General features: G+C 40.4%; 1 protein-coding gene across 1 annotated transcript in view; it reads right to left on the bottom strand.

Moving 5' to 3' along the window:
- ITFG1 (integrin alpha FG-GAP repeat containing 1) overlaps positions 1–22,798 on the bottom strand; it is a 73,492-nt gene that overhangs the window by 21,159 nt on the left and 29,535 nt on the right. The window contains exons 9-10 of the mRNA XM_074551175.1: positions 14,453–14,547; positions 5,989–6,161 (exon numbers count right to left, since the gene is read on the bottom strand). Of these exons, the coding sequence (XP_074407276.1) occupies positions 5,989–6,161; positions 14,453–14,547 (268 nt within the window). The remainder of the gene's footprint in view (positions 1–5,988; positions 6,162–14,452; positions 14,548–22,798) is intronic.

A 22,798-nucleotide genomic window follows, 5' to 3' on the forward strand; every position in this document is an offset into this window, starting at 1 on the left:
AAAACCCAACCTGCTAAAGTGCAGTAAAAATAGGGCAATACATACCAAGTTAGGCACTTGCTGACATGTAACACAAAGCCAGGTGCAAAACTAAACAAGAAACATAGAAACCAAGCAGAGTGCCAGGGCTAGTGCAGGAAAATCTCCCCTCTAAAGAGTATCCAATAGGTGCCTATGGGTCAGTGGGAGACACAAGGTTCCCACTCTCCCTGATAATGTATCAGTGCTTCTGGAACTGGGAAAACCTCACACTTTACCAGCCTCCAACTCCTCAGGCAGGTGAGCCTCCTGCTAAAATCCTTCATTGCCTCAGCAATGGAAACAGATGAAGTTTCCTGCTCTCCTTGTGGGGGCAGAGGCAGGAGCCAGGGCAGTGTTGTGTGAAGGCAGCTCAGCTGGCAGAGCCCAGGGCATCCCCAGAGCCGTGTCCTCAGTGTGACCCTGCACACGCTGCTGGCTCTGTGGGGACAGCGAGGTGGCTCCTGAGCCTCAGCAGCAGCCAGCATGCACAGGCACACACAGGCACTTCTCCTCAGGCAAATCACTGAATTAACTGTGGCCAAAGGGAAATGAGGTCATCTGCAATATTCAAGGTGCTGCATTATCTGTACCTGAGAGCTCATAATCACAACTTGAAATTCTTAAGTGCTCACATTCATTTCATGTATTACCTAAGGACCATATCAGAATAGCCAACTCCAAGGTAAGGTGACAAGCTGAGCTAAGCAGTTTGTTTCAATTTCTCTTTTTCATCATCTTAACAGAGCCTTTTAAAATTTGGACAACTTTTACAAAGACTCTTTCATTTTAAGACTCAAAGACTCATTCAGATTTTTTTAAATTGTCAGAAATTACTTAGATAATAATTAATAATGAAAGACGTTTGCATTATACTCTGCACACTACTCAAGTCTAAGCTAGAAGCCTTGTGAATGGATGGACACAAGTAGTTTATTTACTACAGGAAACTATTTTCTTTCCTTACAACTGAGAAAAAAAGTAAAACATTAATCAAAGTGGCACTGAGTACAGAAATGCCACTTTCCTTCACCCTTCTGTATCTACAAGAGAAACAGAAGACAAACAGCAGGAAGAAAAAAGCAATCTGAAACCTTAAACAGATGCTGAAGACCCAAGAAATGCACTGTGGGAGAGCTCTCTTGTAGAGGAAATGAATTAATTCATAGATGCAGCATCCCCTGTCCCATGTGCCCGGGAGGAGGAAATGTTGCTGTGCAGGCCATGCTGCAGCAACAGGGGCTGCAAGCCCTGATTTTCTGCAGGGGGGAGAGAACCTGCTGTTCTCTCAGGTTGTTCCTGGGATTTGGCCTGTGAGCTGCAGGTTGAATTCTTCTAAGATTTAGGCCTGTGACACACAAAAAGCCCTAGAATTGAAGTATCTACTGCCATGTTTCATTCTGATACATACTGTAATAAATAAGTGCAAGCTTATGACCTTCCTATTATTTTGAACAAAATTTTGAAGAGTTCCCATCAGAAACAATCTCCCTGTAACAAAGATAATCATCTGCATCCTTAAAATGATAAAGCAATGTCCTTGAAAGCCTATAAAGACAGACACTACTGTAATGGTAAAACCTAAAAAATCAATGCTAAAGTGCTCTACAAAGTGTAACAGTCAATACCAAACAACTCAGCTTCAATGCTACAAGAGAGAGCACAAGAACTCTGAACTAAGGCCAGCCCATTGCCCTCAACATGCCATTTGCAGCACTTCAGATACTGAGCTATACACACCAACCCACAGCTGCAGATAAATGGGCTACTACCCACAGCTTTATTCCAAAGGACATTATATCCCAATTTGGTACCTTCTGACCAAAGGCATCTATGCAGGAAAGGGAGATTTAATAAGGCTTAACACCAAAGACAGACTGAAGACTTATTTTAGTTTTATTTTAACATATTCCTTTGCAATTAGAATTAAATATTTACTGCTAATTTCATACATCTCTCATGCTGTCAGTTTTAGGGCAGTTCATTTAAAGTAATACCAGGGACATCTAAATCACCACTATCTTACTCCAGACGTTCAGAATAATTGAATTTGCCTCTGGTTTTTTAGATTTGCTCAATTACAAGGTGCTCATCAATCCTTCATTTAAAAGAAGTCCTCTATCCAACCTTCCTTCTGACAAGTGACAGCTAATAATGATATAGGAAGAGATAATTTGGTCGAAGAAGAGTCCTTCCATACAAAGGATTAATATATATACATTAATTTAAAACTGAGCATGAACACCTAGAAAACTTTCTAGAAGTCTCTCATATTTAGAAGTTTTTTATTCAACTTTCCATATCCAGCTGCTTTTTGTCTCCAAGTTTCAGTCTTTACTGTTATCAACGTATCAGAGATAAAGTATTGTCAATGTGACCAGTGAAAAACATTCCCTTTGAATAAAAATGGATTTGAAAGACTTAGATGACATATTTACAATGCCAGATGCCAATTACTAGTGTCTAATTGGAAACAATTGTTAAACAAAATTCCTTTCATCTAATTAGATGGGAGATAGATGCTTATAAACTCACATGCAGTACTTACAATTCCAATGTTACCAGAGTCAATTTAAAATCAGCATGAAAAAATGAATTCATTTAGGTAAGACAGGAGCTATAGCTGAACCAATTACTAACTACTGATAAAATCCCTTCACCTATTATTATTCTATATACACACACAATTTCTAATACAGAATTCATGTATATATGTAGCCTGAAGAAAAACCCGTGGCCTTGAATTCTAATGTGCAGGTTTTGACTCAAGTCAGAAGTTACAAGAATTCAGACTGAACAGATAAATATGTAAAGATCTACAGTGCATTTAGCACCTTCACCTGTTGGAATTTATTGAGTACCTGATGGAATTTATTGAGTCTTAATAAAGGCTCAACTCCCCCCAATACCTGCAACCACAAGCAGGACTCCTTTTTGCTGCTTCTGGTAAAGAAATGTCCCTACACTGTCAGAATATTACACAGTGTAATTCCAAATCAAAGGATTATGGCAGGAGATGAAACAGCAGAGTCTTAAAACAGCTGTGGCAATAGTTGAAGGTATTGATAATTTTCTTGACTTGTTCACTGGGCAGGACACTAAACCAACATAATGCCCAACTGTGGTATCTTTATTTCAGTCTTTTGTAGGGATTTGTAAGGATTTGATCTGAAAGTACTTTCCTGAATTGTGATGGAGGCATATAATTGATTTTAATCCTTTTCTTCCATTATCATGTATTGGTATACCTTCAGATGAACAAAATTGTTTCTGCCTGCTTTAATTTCTTTACATTACAGACAGCAGTAGAAACCAGGCTTCCTAAACGATAGCACAGATTGAGGTCAAGAGTTTACAAAAATGCTTTTATCATTTAATCACAGTAATCAATCACTGAAATTAGATCTGTAGATGTAGCATGAAAGGCTTCAGAGAAAGAAATAAACAGCTTGATCCAGAAGTGTTTAAAATCGATTAAATAAGGTTTTCATTTTAATTTGTTCTAATTTAAGGACAGCTTTTAATTTAATTCCCACACTGTTTTAATACTCTCCAATCAGTGACCCAGTTATACATTTTAAAAGAAAGTATTTGCCTAAGTCTCTCAGAACCAATGAATTATTATTGAATGTGTCATTTCATAGTGAGAGTAAAAAAAAAGTGACTTTTGCTCCCATCTCGAACTACAAAGCATGCTTCCATTCCTTCTCTACAAATACTGGATAGATACAATGGTAATATGCAATTTATTTCTTGATTTTTAGGTTACTTTACTCTGTTTTTGCCAGAATTCCTCAGTTTTCTGAATCTCCTTTTTAATAGCTTGTCACATCATCTGCCAGTGCTTTCAGTCCTTATGCCTTATTGTGTCACTCAACTTTGATGTCAAGTTTAAAAATAATTTTGAATGCACTCAATTGAATAAGCAAACAATTCAGAAGCAAGGAGAATAAAAGTGTATCAAGTAGTTCATTGCAACAAGACATAGGTGACTTCTGGGCTTCTACAGGAGTAACTATTTATAAACTGTTTAATGATTTTACATGACATTACATTGCTGTAATTATACTCCAGCCAGAGGACAGAGGCTCCTAAGACTTAAAACAGCTTCAAGTACATTTTTGAACTCCATACACCTTCATGCAGCCTATCCAGCTATCAGGATACACATGCTGTGGATCAAAACACAAGATTTCTGAGGCTGAGGCAAAAGCAAAGACAGCAACTTTACAGTTCCCACATCACTGTGTTACTTTGGAAAGCGAAGGCTGCTCCCAGCTCACTCTCTGGACCCTGTGCAGTCTCTGCTCAAGGACTGCTGAACACAAGGTGCAGAGTCCCAGCTGAGGAAAGCCTGCAGTGCAACACCTGACATTCAGGGCCTGAGTGCTTTAACTTTGCCTGGCAAGTTCTGGGCCCTACCAGCATCACCTCCTTCTCGTCTGCCGTGTCTGAATAGAAACAGCTGCTCTGCTGTTATTTTAAGGCTCAGAGGTACAGACAGAGCTCAGCTGCTCACAGCCTTGTCATGAATCACATCATGTAGGCTGAACACAGGCACGCTACTCTTCAAACTGGGTCATTTTTAGGTGTGTCACTATCTGAAGAGTTCTAACACAAAAATGTCAGTGGGTTGACTCATGTTTAGGCAACCACCAGAAGACCTGAATTGACTTCTTGGACTTCAGCACCAAATTCTCTTACTATCAGATGCATCAAAGTGAGGTCCTCATTTGTTTTCCATATTGAGTATACATTCAAACTATGCACCCAAGATCATTCCAAATACCACGTAGAGGAAGATACCAAATACACCTATGAGAGACTTATTCTGCTTTGTAATGCATTAGTGCAAGTATTTGTCAAGTAAGGAAGACATTAAGACTCCACAAAGCAAGGGTTAAAAAACCTTTTAGAAGTGATACCATGAAGCAAAAGGGAACAGCACAGATAAGATTCCATCCCTGCAGAGGCTGGCAGTCAGCTGTGCAGCACAGACAGACTGCCCTCACGTGCACATATCCTGCCTCTGCTTAGCTTCCCTGGCAGCCTGCTCTCTGGGGCTCTCAGCTTTTCTCCCAAGTAAACAAGTCTATTCATCATCCCTACTGTCAAGCAGCAGCATGTTCACATGCAAACATGCTGCTGCACTTGAAGGTAAAGATAAGGACATGGCAGCAGCAGCATCCCCAGGTGCCAGGTGGGAGCTGCCCACAGGCTGATCTGTTCCCATCACTGGCAGCACGAGCTCACCTACCCAGGTCAGCTCTTACATGGATCACTGACTCTTCTGTGTACAACAGGCTCCCTGAGAGCATCCCCACATGCCCTCTCCCACCTAGCACCAGATGGTAGCAGTAGAAAGTAGTGGGAAAGCAAGCGATGAAGAAAAAATTTTAAAAAAAGGAGGATGAGAAAATTACACTGAAAAATTTAATAAGAAAGGTTAGAAGTTTCTTTTTGGAGGGGCTTGGGTGTGTGTGCTATTTTCAGTTCTCCTGGACAATGTAAAAATAACTGGTAAAATCCTGGTTCTCAAAAAGGGCAAAGCACTACTGGCTGCATTTTCCAGCAGTCACCAGTCAGTGCTCACTCCATGAGAGCACAGAACAGGTTCCCCAGCTCACACAGCCTGGTGTTACTAGTCAGCACTGTTACTAGTCAGCTGAAGTCAGGAATTTGCAGAAGATGATGTGGGAAAGGAAAGGCAGAGAATCAGCCCCTGAGCTCTGGGAGGAGTGCCTAAGATGCTGCCTCATACTCCAGTCCCTGATGGAATTCCCACCCCGAGTCCCAGGATGCATTCTGAATACAGCATGTAAATGCACTCTTGGGTTCAACAGAAAACACTTAGCAGAGATCAAAAGTCTTGTTCACTTGATAAAATGAATGAGATGCACTAAAGTTAGTAATTTCCATGACTGATGATTGAACATGAATCTGATAGCTTTATTTCTAGGTTTGCATTACCTTCCAGAAGTGTTCTTCAATATAGCAAGTGCATCAGGGTAGCCATCCATATTGTAATCTCCAATGTGAAGTGTAATTGGAAATGAAATTTCTGCTGAAGATTTGTCATTTTGATATGGTACAAAGCCCCAGACTGTGTCTTTATTTCTGAAGTCTTGCAAAACTGGAATCCACTGTAAAATAAAAAAAAGAACAACTAGGTAAAGAAATTAATTTTATTTATTTAAACAATGTAGTTCTATTTAAAACAGCTGACACTACTTCATCAGGATTCTTAACCATTTACAAGTAAGGATTATTTCCTAACTCTGTCACCAAAAGAAAAAAATAATCAAAAGTAATTTTATGCACTCAGTTATTCCAGAACAGGAAAATATACTTAAGGTTGTAAGAATACAACCAGAATATAGAAACATTCAGTAACACCTTAACTGAAATTCAGGCTTGCCCGGAATTTCTACTAATCTTTAAATGCAGGTAAGACCAAACCATCAGGGCCATGAGATCTTGAGTCTCTTTTTTCCTCTGGAATTTTAAGGCAATGCAATAGGCATCACTAAAGCTGAGGAGATGGAGCCAGGCTCTCTGCTGTGATACATGGCAGAAGAGCCAGAGAAAATGGTCAGACTGACACCAGGGAGGTTCTGACTAGAGATAAACAACCTAATTAAACAGCAAACGAGGCCCTGAGAAGTTGCAGGATCTTTGTCCTTGGGGGTTTTCAAAATCTGCCTGGGTAAAGCTCTAAACAACATGGTCTGAATTCAGTTTGCTCCTGCTTAAAGCAGAAGGCTGGATCTCCTAAGGTTCAATTCAGCTTGAACAATTTTATTATTCATGGATATTTAGAAGTTCAAGAGCTTCAATTCCTCTCTTATATCCCCAGAAGCATCAGATACTGAACTGTTTGATAAGAAATTAAGATTAAAGTATCAAACTGAGACTACAAAAGAAATGCAAAGTATAATTTCTCCAGGACAGGAAATAGAATGCATCTGCACTTACTTTCCAAAGTACTGCCGAGGTGCTAAATAAAAATTTATCTTAATTAATTAATTAATTAATCAAGGTAATTTTGCAAGTTAGTATGAAGCTGAAGTGGCAGGGTTAACATTTCAATGCTACAGAAAAAAACATCAGTGTCATTTTAAAAGTCAGGAGTAATTTTATATGTCAACTAACTGACAATGCCTTCAAAAGGACAGAGGGGTGCCATCTTAAAGGATCACTATCACCAACATCAAAAGCACTTAACAGATCTTTCATCTCTCTCTCAGCCAAGCCTCAATTCATCTGTTTCAGGAAGCAGAATGAGATCATGGCAGTACCATATCCTGCCATGGAAAGACTCCCCTGCTGCACAGGCCAGGGGTCAGCAGGACTCCTGCCACATGTGTGTGTGACACTGACTGCTCCCCTGGGGTTCCAAACCAGCCCAGGCAGCCGGGAGCAGCCCCCAGCTGCCTGCAGCAGCGCACTGAGGGTGCTGGGTGCTGAGGGGCCTGGGCCAGCCCTGCCTGTCACTGCACAGCCAGCGAGTGTCACTGAGGGTGCTGGGTGCGGCCATGGCTGAGGGGCCCGGGCCACTCCTGCCTGTCACTGCACAGCCAGCAAGTGTCACTGAGGGTGCTGGGTGCAGCCATGGCTGAGGGGCCTGGGCCAGCCCTGCCTGTCTCTGCACAGCCAGCGAGTGTCACTGAGGGTGCTGGGTGCGGCCATGGCTGAGGGGCCCGGGCCAGCCCTGCCTGTCACTGCACAGCCAGCGAGTGTCACTGAGGGTGCTGGGTGCGGCCATGGCTGAGGGGCCTGGCCAGCCCTGCCTGTCACTGCACAGCCAGCGAGTGTCACTGAGGGTGCTGGGTGCAGCCATGGCTGAGGGGCCTGGGCCAGCCCTGCCTGTCACTGCACAGCCAGCGAGTGTCACTGAGGGTGCTGGGTGCAGCCATGGCTGAGGGGCCTGGGCCAGCCCTGCCTGTCACTGCACAGCCAGCAAGTGTCACTGAGGGTGCTGGGTGCAGCCATGGCTGAGGGGCCTGGGCCAGCCCTGCCTGTCACTGCACAGCCAGCGAGTGTCACTGAGGGTGCTGGGTGCTGAGGGGCCTGGGCCAGCCCTGCCTGTCACTGCACAGCCAGCGAGTGTCACTGAGGGTGCTGGGTACAGCCATGGCTGAGGGGCCTGGGCCAGCCCTGCCTGTCACTGCACACCCAGCGAGTGTCACTGAGGGTGCTGGGTGCAGCCATGGCTGAGGGGCCTGGGCCAGCCCTGCCTGTCACTGCACACCCAGCAAGTGTCACTGAGGGTGCTGGGTGCAGCCATGGCTGAGGGGCCCGGGCCAGCCCTGCCTGTCACTGCACAGCCAGCGAGTGCCATGGCCCTGAGCTGAACCTGACCTGCAGCACCTGCTGCAAACACACTTGGACCCTCACACCCACAACATGCATGTGTCTCGTTAGTTACTTGGAGGTGCTGAAGGCTTGGAAAAATCTAAGAAAACAGAAAATAACGACAATACTCTCACCCTGAGGGAAAGTTTTCAGAGGGTTGGATTTCTTAGCACTTATTTGTCATGCAGAAGACAGATGAAACAATATTATTGCAAAATAGTCTAATTTTGAAAAACAGTGATTGAAATCAGAACCATGAAATATAATATAGCTTTTCCTTTACATGGTATCATTCACACAGTCATTGCAGTAAAATCCAATTATATCCATCATATACTTTCTAAATGTTCCCAGGTATGGAAATACTATCTTAAAGAGACAAAATTAAAAATGAATTTTTAGGTATAAATACAAATTTGTTTCTCTTTTCCCTCTATTTAGAGTGATTAAGAGAATGCAATTTCACATTCCTAAGGTCTACAATGAGATACAAAACAACAGGTGAGCACGCCACCACCTACTGCCACCAAACATCAGCACCCCTGACACCACAGAGCAAATCCATCCCTGCCACTGCAGCAGCCATGGGACTTTTCCCAAAAGCAGCTCTGTAACATCCCAGAACATCAGCCTTGTTTGATGCATAACCAGATCACATCCCAGCACCAGCTGTGCCTTACTGACAGTTTAAATTCAGACTAATCCATGTTTTTGGTGAAACTCCTTCCATAGATTTCTACTACAAACTCCACTTTGTGTAATGTAATGCAAAATTAATTGTTCCTGTGCCTCGGGACATATAGTTAAGTACAAAAGGCAGAAAAATGAAAATGTGTTTGTCAACAATATAAATCTCCTGCTTATTTTGTATTTGATAATCCAGACAATTACTTTAAGCTTCATATTTGCTTTTAATAGGAAAAGACTAAAACTAATCTTTTAATTTCTAAGATAGAAATTGGAGGGTATAATGAGGACACATGAAGCTATTTTTTTCCAGTTTTCTGATCATATGATTTCTCCTACACAGCTCAAATGAGAAAGACAAAAAAATTGAGTAAGTGTATTTTTAACAGAAATTTTAAATGAACACATAAAATTCAGTCAGAGAAATCAGATTCACCAGATTCACTTCTTCCTTTTCTGTTAAATTCTTCTGCATAGCATCACTGCTAACATCACTTAAAACATTTATATAGATATTTTGGATCCTTCAAATAATGATTTGTAGGCTAATACAGGAAAAATATTTATGTGTTTGAAAATTTTAAACTCCTCAAACATTTGTTTTTCAAGAGGCAGAATGGAGAATGCTTTCCTGCTGGGAAGTGTGAAAACAGCATCATTCTCATTTTGAAAAAGATGTAGGGATTTGAGAAAAATGTAAAGCACCTTGCAGTCACTGTCAAGGGCTCATTTCCTACAAAGTTCACACTCTGCCATACACTGGAGAAGGCACTTCTCTTGCTTTAAAAGCCTGTGAGCTGGTCTTTGAGCCCAACCTGTGGGATTAACATGTCTCCATCTTTAAATTATGGCCAGAAACCCAGGCAGCACAAAACCCAGCCCCAGCCAGCTGCTGCTTCCAGGCCACAGAACACAGGCAGGGAGCCAGCTGAGAGTCACTAAGGTGAGAAATGAGCAGCCCCTTCCTGGCCAATGCATGTCCTGGGAATGCCAAAAATGAGCATCAGGAGTGGCCTAAAAGAGCTGCCCCAGCACCAGCAGTACCCCAGGTCCTTTCCCTGGGGCTCCCTCTCTCAGTGCACTGCACACAGCAAATAACTCAGGATTTCAGCAAGCATTAGGCTCTCAGTGCATGCAAGGGGCACCTGAATCCCTCAACAGCTGAGGAAATTACTGTGCTTTGCACCATTAACTTATGGTGTTCAAAGCCCAGAAGGTGACAATCCACAGCATTGGTTCAGAATCACAGAAAAAAGTAACCAAAGCAGTAGAAGTCATGTTTTCAATGCTCACAGCCCCCAGCTGCTTTCAGAAAGAGAAACAACTTAGAAACAATGAGAAGATCTTGCAGAAAATGACATTTATAAAAACTACAGCAGCTGAATCCATTTCCCCCTTTAAACTGTTACACAGGAATGAGGAAAAACTTCTGACATTGACTGAGTGCAGCTGATAATCGATGCTGCCACCTCCCTCTCTAGCCCAGAGAACGACACCATGAAGACCTGGGGGTTGCTGCAGCATGCACTGCTGTGCTCTACTTCAGACCTGCTCCATTTCCTACAGGAATAAAGTTATAACCTTCCTATTGTACAGAAAAAGGTTATGAGAACCATCAAGCCCACAAAGAAACTCTCAGATGAAGGGACTGAAATAATAGTGTTTGCCTCAGGAAACAAATGAAAAATCATACAGAATACTTGGCAAAATTAAAGAAGAATTAGTCATCTCTAAGAATATCACAGCATCTAGAGTTCCTACATTAAACAGTACCAAGGACTTCAAAACATTTCCCAGATTAGACTGTAGTTATTGCAGGTGAATTTAAAGAAGTCTGAGGTGTCCTAACACCTGCCACAATCTGAAACAGCATATAGGATTCCACTTGGATCTGACAGCAATTCTGCTGTTGCTATGGAAACATTCACATTCCTTTAAAACCTTAGGAGGTCTGTATCTCCTTAAGCCACTCATGTGTATTTTGTTGGCCTTTACTTCTGCTCCATCATCTGAAAGGAAAAAAAAATCTGAGATATTCCTAACACTTAACCCCCCCCAACAGGCATCACATAAATTAAAACCTATGATGAAAGGTTATCCTTGAAATAATTCTCCTAGCTTGGCCGGGCTTTCCAGGAGCCATCCAGTTGTGCCAAAGACATCAGGAGAAAGATCCTGACAGACAGGATCTTTCTGGAACAACTCCAAAGCCTGACATGCCATTGCCTGCCTCTCCTCAGTGTAAGTTCTAGAGCCACTAATTGTACATATGTGTGTTTCTGACTTTTATGCGTTTCATCCCAAAGCATCACACACCATCATGGAACTGCAGTAACTGTTTCTATTTGGTTTCATCAAATGCTACAGCAAACAAGCAGGACAGACAGATCCAGGTCCAATAGGCAAAGTATTTTTTAATAAGACTGTAATCGCATTTGAGGTCTTTCAGATTTGAGATCAGTTTCTTATAAAGAAAAAAGAAATTCTGAAAATAAGAATTTGTTACTATACCCTTAACTAAAAAAAGAAGCCACAAAATCCCACAGCAAAAATGGAAAAAAGACAATGCAGAGATGCAGAGTCTTCTATTTTTTCAATAATAGTCCTGCAATTTCTCAGTTTCCCACAGATTCCCCTCCAGTACCATCGCCTTGCTGAAACACATTCTGCCCACTACAAGGGCTCCTTATTATTTCCTTCAAGCTGTAAAGTGATTGGTGAATAGAATCTATTCCAGTCTGTTGCCACAAAGTTTATGTTTATCATTTCTCATGAAGAGTAACTGATTTAGTCAAATCTTATCATCTGACCTCACAATGACCAAATTCAGTGAAATGAAACATTTATTTCCAAATAAATATAAGAATTGGCATATTTGAATAGATTTCTACCTGAAGGAAGCATGCAGCACATGGGAAAAGCTGCAGAATGAAGACATGATACTTTTCACTGTTTCAGAACAGAAAAGAGAAAAAGTTTCAAAAGCAAAAAGCTGCATCACCTCCAGATGAGTGCAAGAAAAAGAGTATTCCAGATAGAATTCTTTAAAAGGTTAGACCAGAATAAGTCATTATTGCATGCCATTTGATACTGTCATTTTTAATTAAAGTCGTTCTAAAAATAGGGAAGGAAAACTGCTTTAACGTTTCTAGGTAAGTCCAAATACTTGTTAACACTTTTTTCCTAGCAGGGTGAGAATCTTTTGGATTGTTTGCTGTTTAAAATAAACTGCTGAGAGTCACTAAGGTGGGAAATGAGTAGCCCCTTCCTGGCCAATGCATTTCTTGGGAATGCCAAAGATGAGCATCAGGAGTGGCCTGAAAGAGCTGCCCCAGCACCAGCAGTACCCCAGGTCCCTTCCCTGGGGGCCCCTCTCTCAGTGCACTGCACACTGCAATATTTAATTTTTATGTCAAAAGTCATTGTACTTGGATTTTTTTTTCAAATTGAAACAACACAGTGAAATTGCTAAATTGAGTAAGCAAATTAAATATAGGTTAAATATCTGATGTATCTGTGACTAAGTAGTTTATTCAAACTAGTAGTTTTTATTTTCAAAAAATGAACTTATGAAGCACTATAAAAACTGGCTGTATGCAATGTTAGATCAGAGCAGGTTACAATCACAGACTCTATCCTGAAACTTTCTGAAATTATGCAAACTGACCCACACCTTCCTCTGGTACTATTGCACCCCTTCCTTTTGGGAACATAACCTGACCAACAGGATCCTCAGACCCCACTGCTCCCAGTGGTTCCAGCTGTTTGTGTGGGGTTCACTTTCTACAGTGAAATTAATTTACAATGTTTTGTCTCAAATTTACTTGAGGAGCAAAACTCAAATTCCTTTTAATTCTTGTATTATCCAGAGTAAGGAAGTAAGCTGAGGGCTCCAGTGCAGCTGTCCTTTGGCAAGGAGCAGCCCAGGCCCCCCTGTTCCACACAGCCTGGTTCTCCTGGAGCACTGCAAGGATCACAAACGGAGCATCCCCTTGCTTTTGCAAAGGCTCTGACCCCAAACTCAAACCCTGCTGTACCCCAGCACCCAGCAATGCTCCAATCCACTGCCTGTGCTCTGTGTGTAGAGGGGATGAATGAATGTAAAAAAAAAAAAAAATCCAAACCCAAACAAGAACCCAAGAACCCAGAACCAACCAACCAGTGAGCACAGCAAAAGGGGGGTTTGAGAACACAGCTGCTGAGCTCAGAAGGCTGAAAGATATAAATGACCAAATTTAGAGTTATTCTTTCATACTCTGATGTCATGTTCCATCCCAGTCATCCCCCCTGCACTGACTGGGAGCTCTGTGCTTTCCTTTCCTACACAGAGTGATTTTCCTCACTAGTAGGCTACAGCCTGTGTTCTATAAATTTTGATTCTTTAAATGACAAAATCTACACTCTCAACTTGGGCTGCAGACTGTATCAAGTTCAGCCATAAATTCTGCATTTTAGGTCAGAGAGGGTACTACTTTTAGCACAAAATTCAACTGAAAATTTTTCAGTGAGGGAATAATCAGTAATTCATAACATGGTTAGCAACATGCATGGCACACATTTTAGATTTCTCTGAGTACCCTACAGTGGGTTTTGCTGTCAGCTACAAGCACTTTATATGTCACCTTGGCCTTTAGGTTCACATTGCAAAACATGAATTTAGTAAAACATTTATTAAGCCATCCAACAGACACCTGGCTAATTTATTGTGTGCTGCAACTTTATTATAAATTAGAGCCTGTATATTCTTAAACCAGATGATCACATCTTTAAATAAATGAACATATAATAATCTATTCCATGAATTATAACCAAGTCTGTGAAAGCCAGTAGTGTCACAAACAAACAACCCTCCAATAATTTAACAGATCCCAGCCCTGAAGACACACAGCCTAAAAAGTGTTCTATAGCACCTGGAAATTTACTTCATTAGTAAGAAACAAAGACAAAGGAGAAATTAGGGGTAAGAAGTGTGGGCTGGTTCAATGATACATGTGTGTGCATATCTATTTTTACTGTAAAATAACTCCCCAAGTTAAACTAAACAAGCTCATTTGAATTAGACTTGTTTCCAGCTCTTAGCACAAACCTTGTTTTTCATCTCATGCTGGAACAGTTATGGTGCTTAGAATGCAGTGTTTCACAAGAAAGTGACTCTTCAGGAGCCTCCAGCATTTCTTTGAGTAGAATTATCCATTATAAAAAATTCCAGGAACCTCTTTTACCAAATTTGTATTTTTTCAGATAGGGAACACACAAGTACATAAATACAAGTCTCTTGTATTCTATAATTAAAGGTGAGGAGATCTTTTTCCTTTCCTGAAAAATTTCTCTTTTATATAATTATATAAACACAGTACTTTGCTTTGTATTTGCTATTCCAAATTCACATTACCTGGTCCAGTCCCAGCTTGGTTAGGTAGATGGCACTTCTTTGACATGCTTCATCTTCACAGACTGGTAATAAATGTTCACTTTGTCCATCCCCATCTGTCAAAAAGAAAAAAAAAAAAAGCTTGTCAGCTTTGTATCTGCAAAATCAGAAACTCTGCTTATATGAAATAATCAGCTGTGAATAATTTACACCTTTTTTAAATGTGAAAAATTACATTATATAAACTAGACCTGTTCAAATCCTTAACCTAATAATTTATGTCTTTTGTTTGAAGATTGCCTTTGCTAATGTACTTTCATCTTGACCCATAATATTGAGAGAATTTGAAATTTTACTGACATACTGGGAAAAAAATTACCTTTAATACCAATCCGCCATTACAAGTCCACCATAAAAACTTATTTAATTTTCTGAACTAGTTTTAAATTCTTGTGCTGTCAGCAAGACTTCAGGAAGAGTCATGAGTTCACAAGTAATATCTTAATCTGTACTTAACACAAAACACAACACCGGGGAGTTGATTAACACAATGGCTAATAAATCCCAGGCTTACAGAATTAGGTAAATTTGAGTAAATTACAGGTTTTCAAAAATGTTCTTTAAGAGCCTTTAATCCATGTATTTCCAAAACCTTGAGTAGAATAATGACCTTTTAATATTTAAACAAGCAATGACTATTTGCATCTGGAGTTCTGACATGGAGTGGGGAAAAAGTGATAATTTACTGTCCATTATCCGGCGCAGGAGAAATCTCAGTGTTGCCATGGTGAGCCTGCAGCCCTGCCCTCGCCCAGGGCCAGGGGAGGCACAGAGGGAGAGCAGCAGAGTGCCCAGGGGCAGCAGCAGCACTGGGCAGAGCGCCTGGGCTGCCAGAGCCACCAGAGCCACAGCCTGCCATGGCACCCAGCTCGGGCACACTGCAGGCAACCCACTTCTCCAGCCATGGAACCAAAGCTCACAGTGTAACCAAAACAATTCACCTCTTCACCCTGCCCCCTAGCCTGTGCAGCTCTGAGGAGCTGGGTGTTTCATTTGAGATAACCACAGTGCTCACTGTGAGCACTGAAACACACAGAGGTCCTCAGCTGGCACGTTAATTACTTGAATCATTTCCACACTGGATTTATATTATACCTATAAAATATTGCAGGTTGCAGCCACAAACAACCTCTCAGTCTGGCTCCCTGACAGCTGCTTGGCTATCCCACAATAAATGAAATTTGTGCTGGTCTGATGTTTCAGAAATGCAGCTTATGAACATCCTACAAAACAGATTTCTGTATGAACCATAAAGGTGCTGAGAACACCAAGGGGCCTCAGGCACATCTACTGCTTGGCTTTGCAGAAATCCAAACCAGTTTATTTAGGCAAGCGGTTTTGTAAAATGGCTTGATGAAATCTCCTGAGCTAATATGCAAAACCCAGATTTGCCTGTCACTGAAGCCCTTATTCATTTTCCAGTCCAGAAGTGGCCCCAGCCCAGAGGTCCTGTCGTACCTCACCAGCACCATGAGCAAGCTCCCTCAGCCGCCAGCCGGTGCCTCTGTGAGGCTGCGCTCCCTCTGGGCTGTGTGCACACCCATGGCTGTGCAGCTGCAGCTCTGGCTCCCTCCCCTGTGCCATCAGCAAGCTGGGAGATGGAAAGGAGGGTTATAAGGGGAGGAGGAGTGATGAAAATATCAGACTTCCCCAAATATCTCCAAGTGATAAAGCCAAACTTTTAGTGGCTTCCTACATCCCATCTGCCTCATGAATTACTTTACCTCACCACCAAAGCCCTCCCAAATGCTCATGGCAGCTCTCTGCTCCAGGATAGAGAATTTAGGATGTGAAGTAGCCTAGGTGATAGAAATCCAGGAAGTTCACACCCAAAGAGATGGGAAAGGGAATCCCCACTCCTGAACAGAGAAATCAACACAGCAACTATTGAATCTGTCTGAAATCAGCACCAGCTTCTGAAGGTTCTCCTTCTGCATCATATAAGAACAACAATTAAAACATTGTGATCTTGAATCTTTGCTTGCATGAACACATTAAAATGCTGTTGGACTAGTTTTTTCTAAACTTAAATGGAAGAAAGTGTTCAATTTGCAAATTATAAACCATGGGAATATTGAAGAATTTGCTAAAATTTAATTAATGCTGCAGAGACATGTATTTTCTGAATACAAAATGTAAATTAAGCCCTAACATTTTAAATACATTTCCACAAAAGTTTCAGTCTGAAGTGATTTTAGAAGTTTTTCAATAACACACAAGGACAAAGAACCACCTTCCTGTGTTTGACAAAGGGACAAGAACGAGGATGTTCTCATTTTAAATTATGCTATGGAGCAGAGGAGAATATAAAATGTTTGATTCTACTTATACTGCAAACATTCATCTTGTTATACCAATAAGTCAGTTTGATAGTGTGGGTAGGAGATGCTCAGAGTAGGGCAGGACATTGATGAAAACACCCTTGGAGCTCTGAGGAATAACCAATGCACAGGACAGGAGGGACAGAACTGGCACACAATTACACACAGAGCCATCACCTTCCACAGGAAGGTGCTGCAGATAAATTACAAGCTCAAGACTTGATTAAAAGATTTGATTAAAATATCCAGTATGATCAAAGAATGAATAAATACAAATATGCATCAAACACCACGCCTTTGTCCCTGCAAATTGAAAATACTAGGATATATATTCCATATTGGTAGGCCACAGTTTCCTCAATTCCTTTCACCCAAAGATAAATGTCCATTTACATAATTTCTCTTACAGAATCATGTTTTCAGTTGCAATTTCTCTTCAGTTCTGTGTAACAGATATTTAAGAATCCAGTAGTCAAAAAATAAAATTCAAGATAAAGAGAAAAATCTGTTGAAAATTTACTGCACAGTTTTGAAAAAAATATTTATTTTAAAATATATTTTGTCAAAAAAATCCTGAAAACAAGATGAGAGGCCATTCTTAAGCTGACACAATTCAAATTATTGTTGTATCTACCTCACAAAAGTTTCTCATATAGAGGCATCCATACTATGGAGACTGGACTGGTTTGCTTGGATTTTGTTTGTTTGATTTTTATTTTCCTCTTTTACACTCTGCTCCGCTGAATTTAACGATCACAAAGATGAGATATAAAAACATTAATTCAGCACTTAGAGCAGACAGAACAAATGTTAAAAGGTTTCAAGTAAAGCTCCAGCATTAAACATGTAGCTGGAAACAGGACATCAATGAAACAAGAATATCTTCTGAGTTGTACCAACATAGTTTAAGAAAATCCACAATTAGTCAAATTCTGTATTACAGAAAAGTAGTAATCAAAGGAAGAAAAGCCTAACATTCTTCATTTCTATCATAATATTTCATCTGATTTCCTTTACAGTTTTTATTTCTAAAGCACATCTTACGATGTACAGATCCATCTTTTATAACCAGAAATAAAATGTCTCCTGCATTTCTGAAGCTTTTTCAAAGACACTGTGAAACCAACAAATCGATACAGCAGCTTTTCCAAAATATTTCCTTCTTCATCTTTACGTGATTCCACCTTGGAAGCACCTGCTGGAATGCAAACTACTGACCTTGAAGACCACACCAAAAACACCCCCAGCAGTAGCTAATTCAAGAGTTTTAACTAACAACAAATTCACCTTGGATCCAAGAAACACTTCCTATCTTCATGCCTGGTTTCAATCCCAATGTAAATAAACATCCTTCAGTTTTAAATTCTGATCTTGAAGTTCAATTTCTCCACAAAGGAAGACACAAATTCAAAGGAGTATCATTAGCACAACTGATCAGTGCAATTAGGAATGCACAGGTGACAAAACATGTGACAACAGCTGGATGATCCCATCACACCTAGGCTGGTTTCAAGTATTTATGAAAAATGCCTTGCATTACATGTCTTTAATAATCTCTTCCAGCCTAGGTCTACCTAGGAAACCCGTTATGGAGACCCTCTGTAATCTTCACTCAGTTCCTGGGGTCTGCTACTCTGTCTTTCTGTCCCTTTCATTTAAAAATGAAACCTCATTCCAAACTGGTGGAAATCTTATTTGTAATTTCAATATCATTTGCAGCAGTAGGCGTGCCCCAACACTCCAGACTCCAAATGTCCTGTGCTAGCAGCACTCAGCTTGGAGCAAGAAACAGAAACTCAACTGTTAATGAGCAAGTTCTCTACACACAATTCTGGCCTGACTGTGATCCAGCATAACCCCATGGTTAATAAAGATCAAGTCTTGTAGGCTTGAAAAGGGCTAGAAAAAGAACAGTCCTACGTACTCATCACCTGCAAACCTGCACTTATGTCTAAATATGTAAAGACAAAATTAGAAGTCTTATTCCATCTAGGAATCATGTGAGAATCATTACTTACAACTGCCTGTTTGCTGTGTTTCTAACAAGAACCTTCTTTCCAACACTTGCCCATGTTTGCCAAGGGCTGGCAGCCCCATCCAGGCACCCAAAACCAGGGCCCTGGGAGCACCCCTTGCACAGACAGGCTGTGTGAGAGACATTGCTGAGCTTTAACACTGACTGTCAATGTTCACACAGATCAAGTATTTTCAATCTGGTCTAAAAGTAAATTTGAATGGGAGAGAGCAGAAAAAAATCTTGTTAATCAGATTAAACACAACATAATGTTATTGGAATGTTAGATGCTCCAAAAGCTATACCAAGGAACTGCAGTCTGAGAATACATTTTAAACTGAATTCACAAATATCAAATGGTCAAAGGAGCTCCACAAAAGAAACTTCTTCCCAAACTCAGAGTTATCAGAGGTGCTTATAAAACAAACACACTTGTAACTTCCTTAGCATGAATAAACCTAGGCAAAAGACACTCAACCCCAATGTTCAAATTCCTTAACAAACACAGAAAAAGGTGTCACAAAGTGACACCAGGTTCAAGGACTGTTAGATTCATGCTTGTGCAATGTACTTTCCAACATGGGCTCTGAAAAGAAGATGGCACTTGGGCAATTTCTGTAATGGCAAGGGCAAGTTCTGTGATCACTCACTCCAAAACTGTTTCATAATACTGCAAGATAAAGTTGTAGCTATGATGAGCAAGACAGCTTTTGGTGGGTGTATGATCTAAACCTTTTTAATTTAAATGCTCTGTACTTTTGCTGCAGTGTAATCTTCTGCTCCTTTAAAAACAAAAATGGAATCAACTTTCTGGGGTTATTCTGAGATCACAGACTGATCATTGTAACTTCTGAAAGTTCTGTTAAATAGAGAAGAAGTTTTTTAGCAAGCTAGGGGTTGGACTTGATGATCTGTAGAGGTCCTTTCTAACCCTATTTGGTGAAATAGAAATATGTTAACTATACAGGCCAAGAAAGTCAGCTTTCATAATTCTGAACATAAGAACATTCATGTACCACAAAGTTCTCATTCATACATCTCTCCCTCTTGTCTTTGCCCAGTTCTCAGTATCCTCTCCCATGAGTCTTCAATTTACAGTTCTGAAGAACAATACAAGAAAAATAAGAAAAAAGCCCTGTCAAGGTTGTACTACAGCAATACCCTTCTGGGGCAGCAAGAAGCCTACAATAAGTACAACTGAGCTTGATATTCAAATAAAATAAAGGTTTGTTTGAAAGCTGATTATCTTATATTTATCTTCTCAAGTAATTAAATCATTAGAATTAAATTATTAATTAAATTAAATCATTAGAATTCTTTTGTCACTCTGTGCCTTTAGGTGCTCAGTGAGATGGTCATGACAAAGGCAGTTACAATAAATTACTAAGATAATTACACATTATTAAAACAATCAATGTCAGCTGCCTTTAGCAAATGTGAATCATAACTTCAAAAAACAGATGCAAAGAGCTTTTACAGATGATTCAAAGTTCTGTGGACATTAAAGAAAGCCTCCTAACCCTCTCCTTCACACTAAATCAATTCTGATTTTAAGTCCTTCCAAAGAAGGCATATTCACAGCTCCGCTGCACAGAAGCACTTAAACACAGTGTGCCAGCAAACTGCACAGTGAGACTTCCAGGCTGCAGCAGAGCCAACAGAGCAGCCTTCTGCCTCAAATGGCAATTCCAGCACTAGCTGTGACCCAAGCAGGGAAAAGAAACTGCAGCAAATACAATGTGAACTGCCCCCACACCACACAAAACCACTGCTGGAACTCCTGGGCTGTTTCTGCTGAAAGCTGCTTGTTTCACCTGTTTCACATTAAAACAAACTCCCAAGCCTGGCTGTACTTTTGGAGCTCTGTGATGTTCCTCATCTTCAAAGCTCCCATGGCAACAAAGCTCCAGGTGCTGCCAAAGGAAGGGATGGGTAACACAAAGCAAGGCAAGGCACTGGTGGGACTGCCTTGGGTCAGCTCAGCCTGGGCCCAGAGCTCCTCCTGCACCAACCATCAACAGCCAAAGAAAAACTCAATCCTGTCAAGTTGCTCAGCAAGGAACAGATAACCAAGTGCCACATGCAGCACTACACCAATTTTATTGCTGGAAAGAAAGAAAAGTTCTTCTTAAGTTTCAAGCCCCTTGGACAAAAAATAATATGAAGCATCAGCAGTTCTTTTTCCCAGGAGATTCTAGCATTTGTCTAGACATAAAGACCTTGGCAAAACATGGGAACCTGATTTTCGCCCCTCAGAAATTGACACTGTTTGGGATCTACATTTAAAACATTGAGATATCACTGAAGAGCACTGCTGGTTACAAATTAACAAAGAAGACAGACTTAGCTCCTAAAGACACTTTCCCAGACTCAAAACACAAGTGCCAATTATCTTGCTATGTCTCTATACACTGCTGCTTCAGAAGTGCATCTGGTAGTAAAAGAATCTCTTCCATATCTAAAGTCTCTCAGAAGGCTTCATTTCCATCAACATTCATACCTTTTCCACCCAAACTAATCCCAGTAAACCCAGCTTTCCTCATATGCAGAGCATTTCACACACAGCTGTATTGTCACCCTGCATCTTAAGGTTCTTAAGAGAATCCTTTCATTGACTACAGGAGCACTAAATATTTTCACAACACAGTGCTCAAAGCAGAATGGTTTTCTAAAGGGTTTATTTACCAAAAAGAACCATTAAAATTTCCCTTTGATACATTGCTACTGCATCTGAGGACGCAACATTCTGAGTGAAAAAAGAAATCCAGATGTTAGAATGAAGCTGACAGATAAAATGAAAAGGTACAAAATCAAAACGCAACTGGAGGCAGAAAAGCAGTGCATTTAAAGTATATTCAGCTGCAGGATAATTAAGGTCTACTTTAAAAAAATCTTTCAACAAAATGCATTTGGCACTGTGCAATGAAAGGTTGAAAAACCCCCAAAGGTTACGCACTATGTTATCCTCTTTAAACATAATTAATTGGCAATAATGAGCTATCATTTCCTACAAGGAAAGTGATAATTACTACCACATGTCATACAAGTAGTTAACATACATCAAATAGTTCAATTACTTGGTAGGGGGGAGAACAGAGAGGATTCTATTAGGATTATTAGTTGGATAACTGGATTTTAAATATGAGAAAAAATTGAGTTCAGGTCTCTAAAAGACTTTGATGGAACTTTAACAAAACCAACTCATATTTGCTCAAAAAGCATAGCATAGTTCAGAAAGTGTGCATAGCAGGGGTGAATGCAAACTTCTTAGAGAAGAGAAAGGGCAGCAGCTAAGAAATCAAATGGTGACTAAAAATTAAAGGACTGGGTTGGCTAAAAGCTAAAAGCAAACGAGGAGTTGTGCTGTATTTACTTATGAGGACACCATGATCAAGTTTGATTTCAAAAAGCCATTTTCTCCCTCCTTTAAATACAGGCCAAAACAAAGTTCTTTGCCTTAACTAAGCAAAATCAATGAGTGATTAATCAAACTTTCACAGTCTCAGATACCAAAGGATGATCTTAAATCTCTGCTATCCAACTGAAGCAATCATAGTTAAATACCAATTACAACACCAGTTTCCTATAGAAATGAATTAATGGCTCGTATAATCAGCACAATATCCTGTGCTAATCATTTCTGACTCACTACTTCAAAACCATGTCATTAATCTTTACATTAATGAGAAAATAGCAGGTTATTGTGTCCAAAATATGGTTCACATTCATCTAATGCTAAAAAAACTGGTCATTTTCAGATTGTCCCATTGAAATCCTTCAATTTCTTTAAAACTACAACATTTTCCTAGTAATTTAAGTGACATTTAATAAAACTCTCTATATACTTGCAAGTATTTATCAGGATTCTAGACAACATCTATGATTTCCTCTAAAGACAGTACAAGCAGATCTTATAAAACTCCTCTGCCAGCTCACAGATAACAACAGTGCAGGATTAATCATTTTTGCTAT

This window comes from Zonotrichia albicollis, chromosome 13, assembly GCF_047830755.1.
Source record: "Zonotrichia albicollis isolate bZonAlb1 chromosome 13, bZonAlb1.hap1, whole genome shotgun sequence".
Lineage (NCBI taxonomy): Eukaryota > Metazoa > Chordata > Aves > Passeriformes > Passerellidae > Zonotrichia > Zonotrichia albicollis.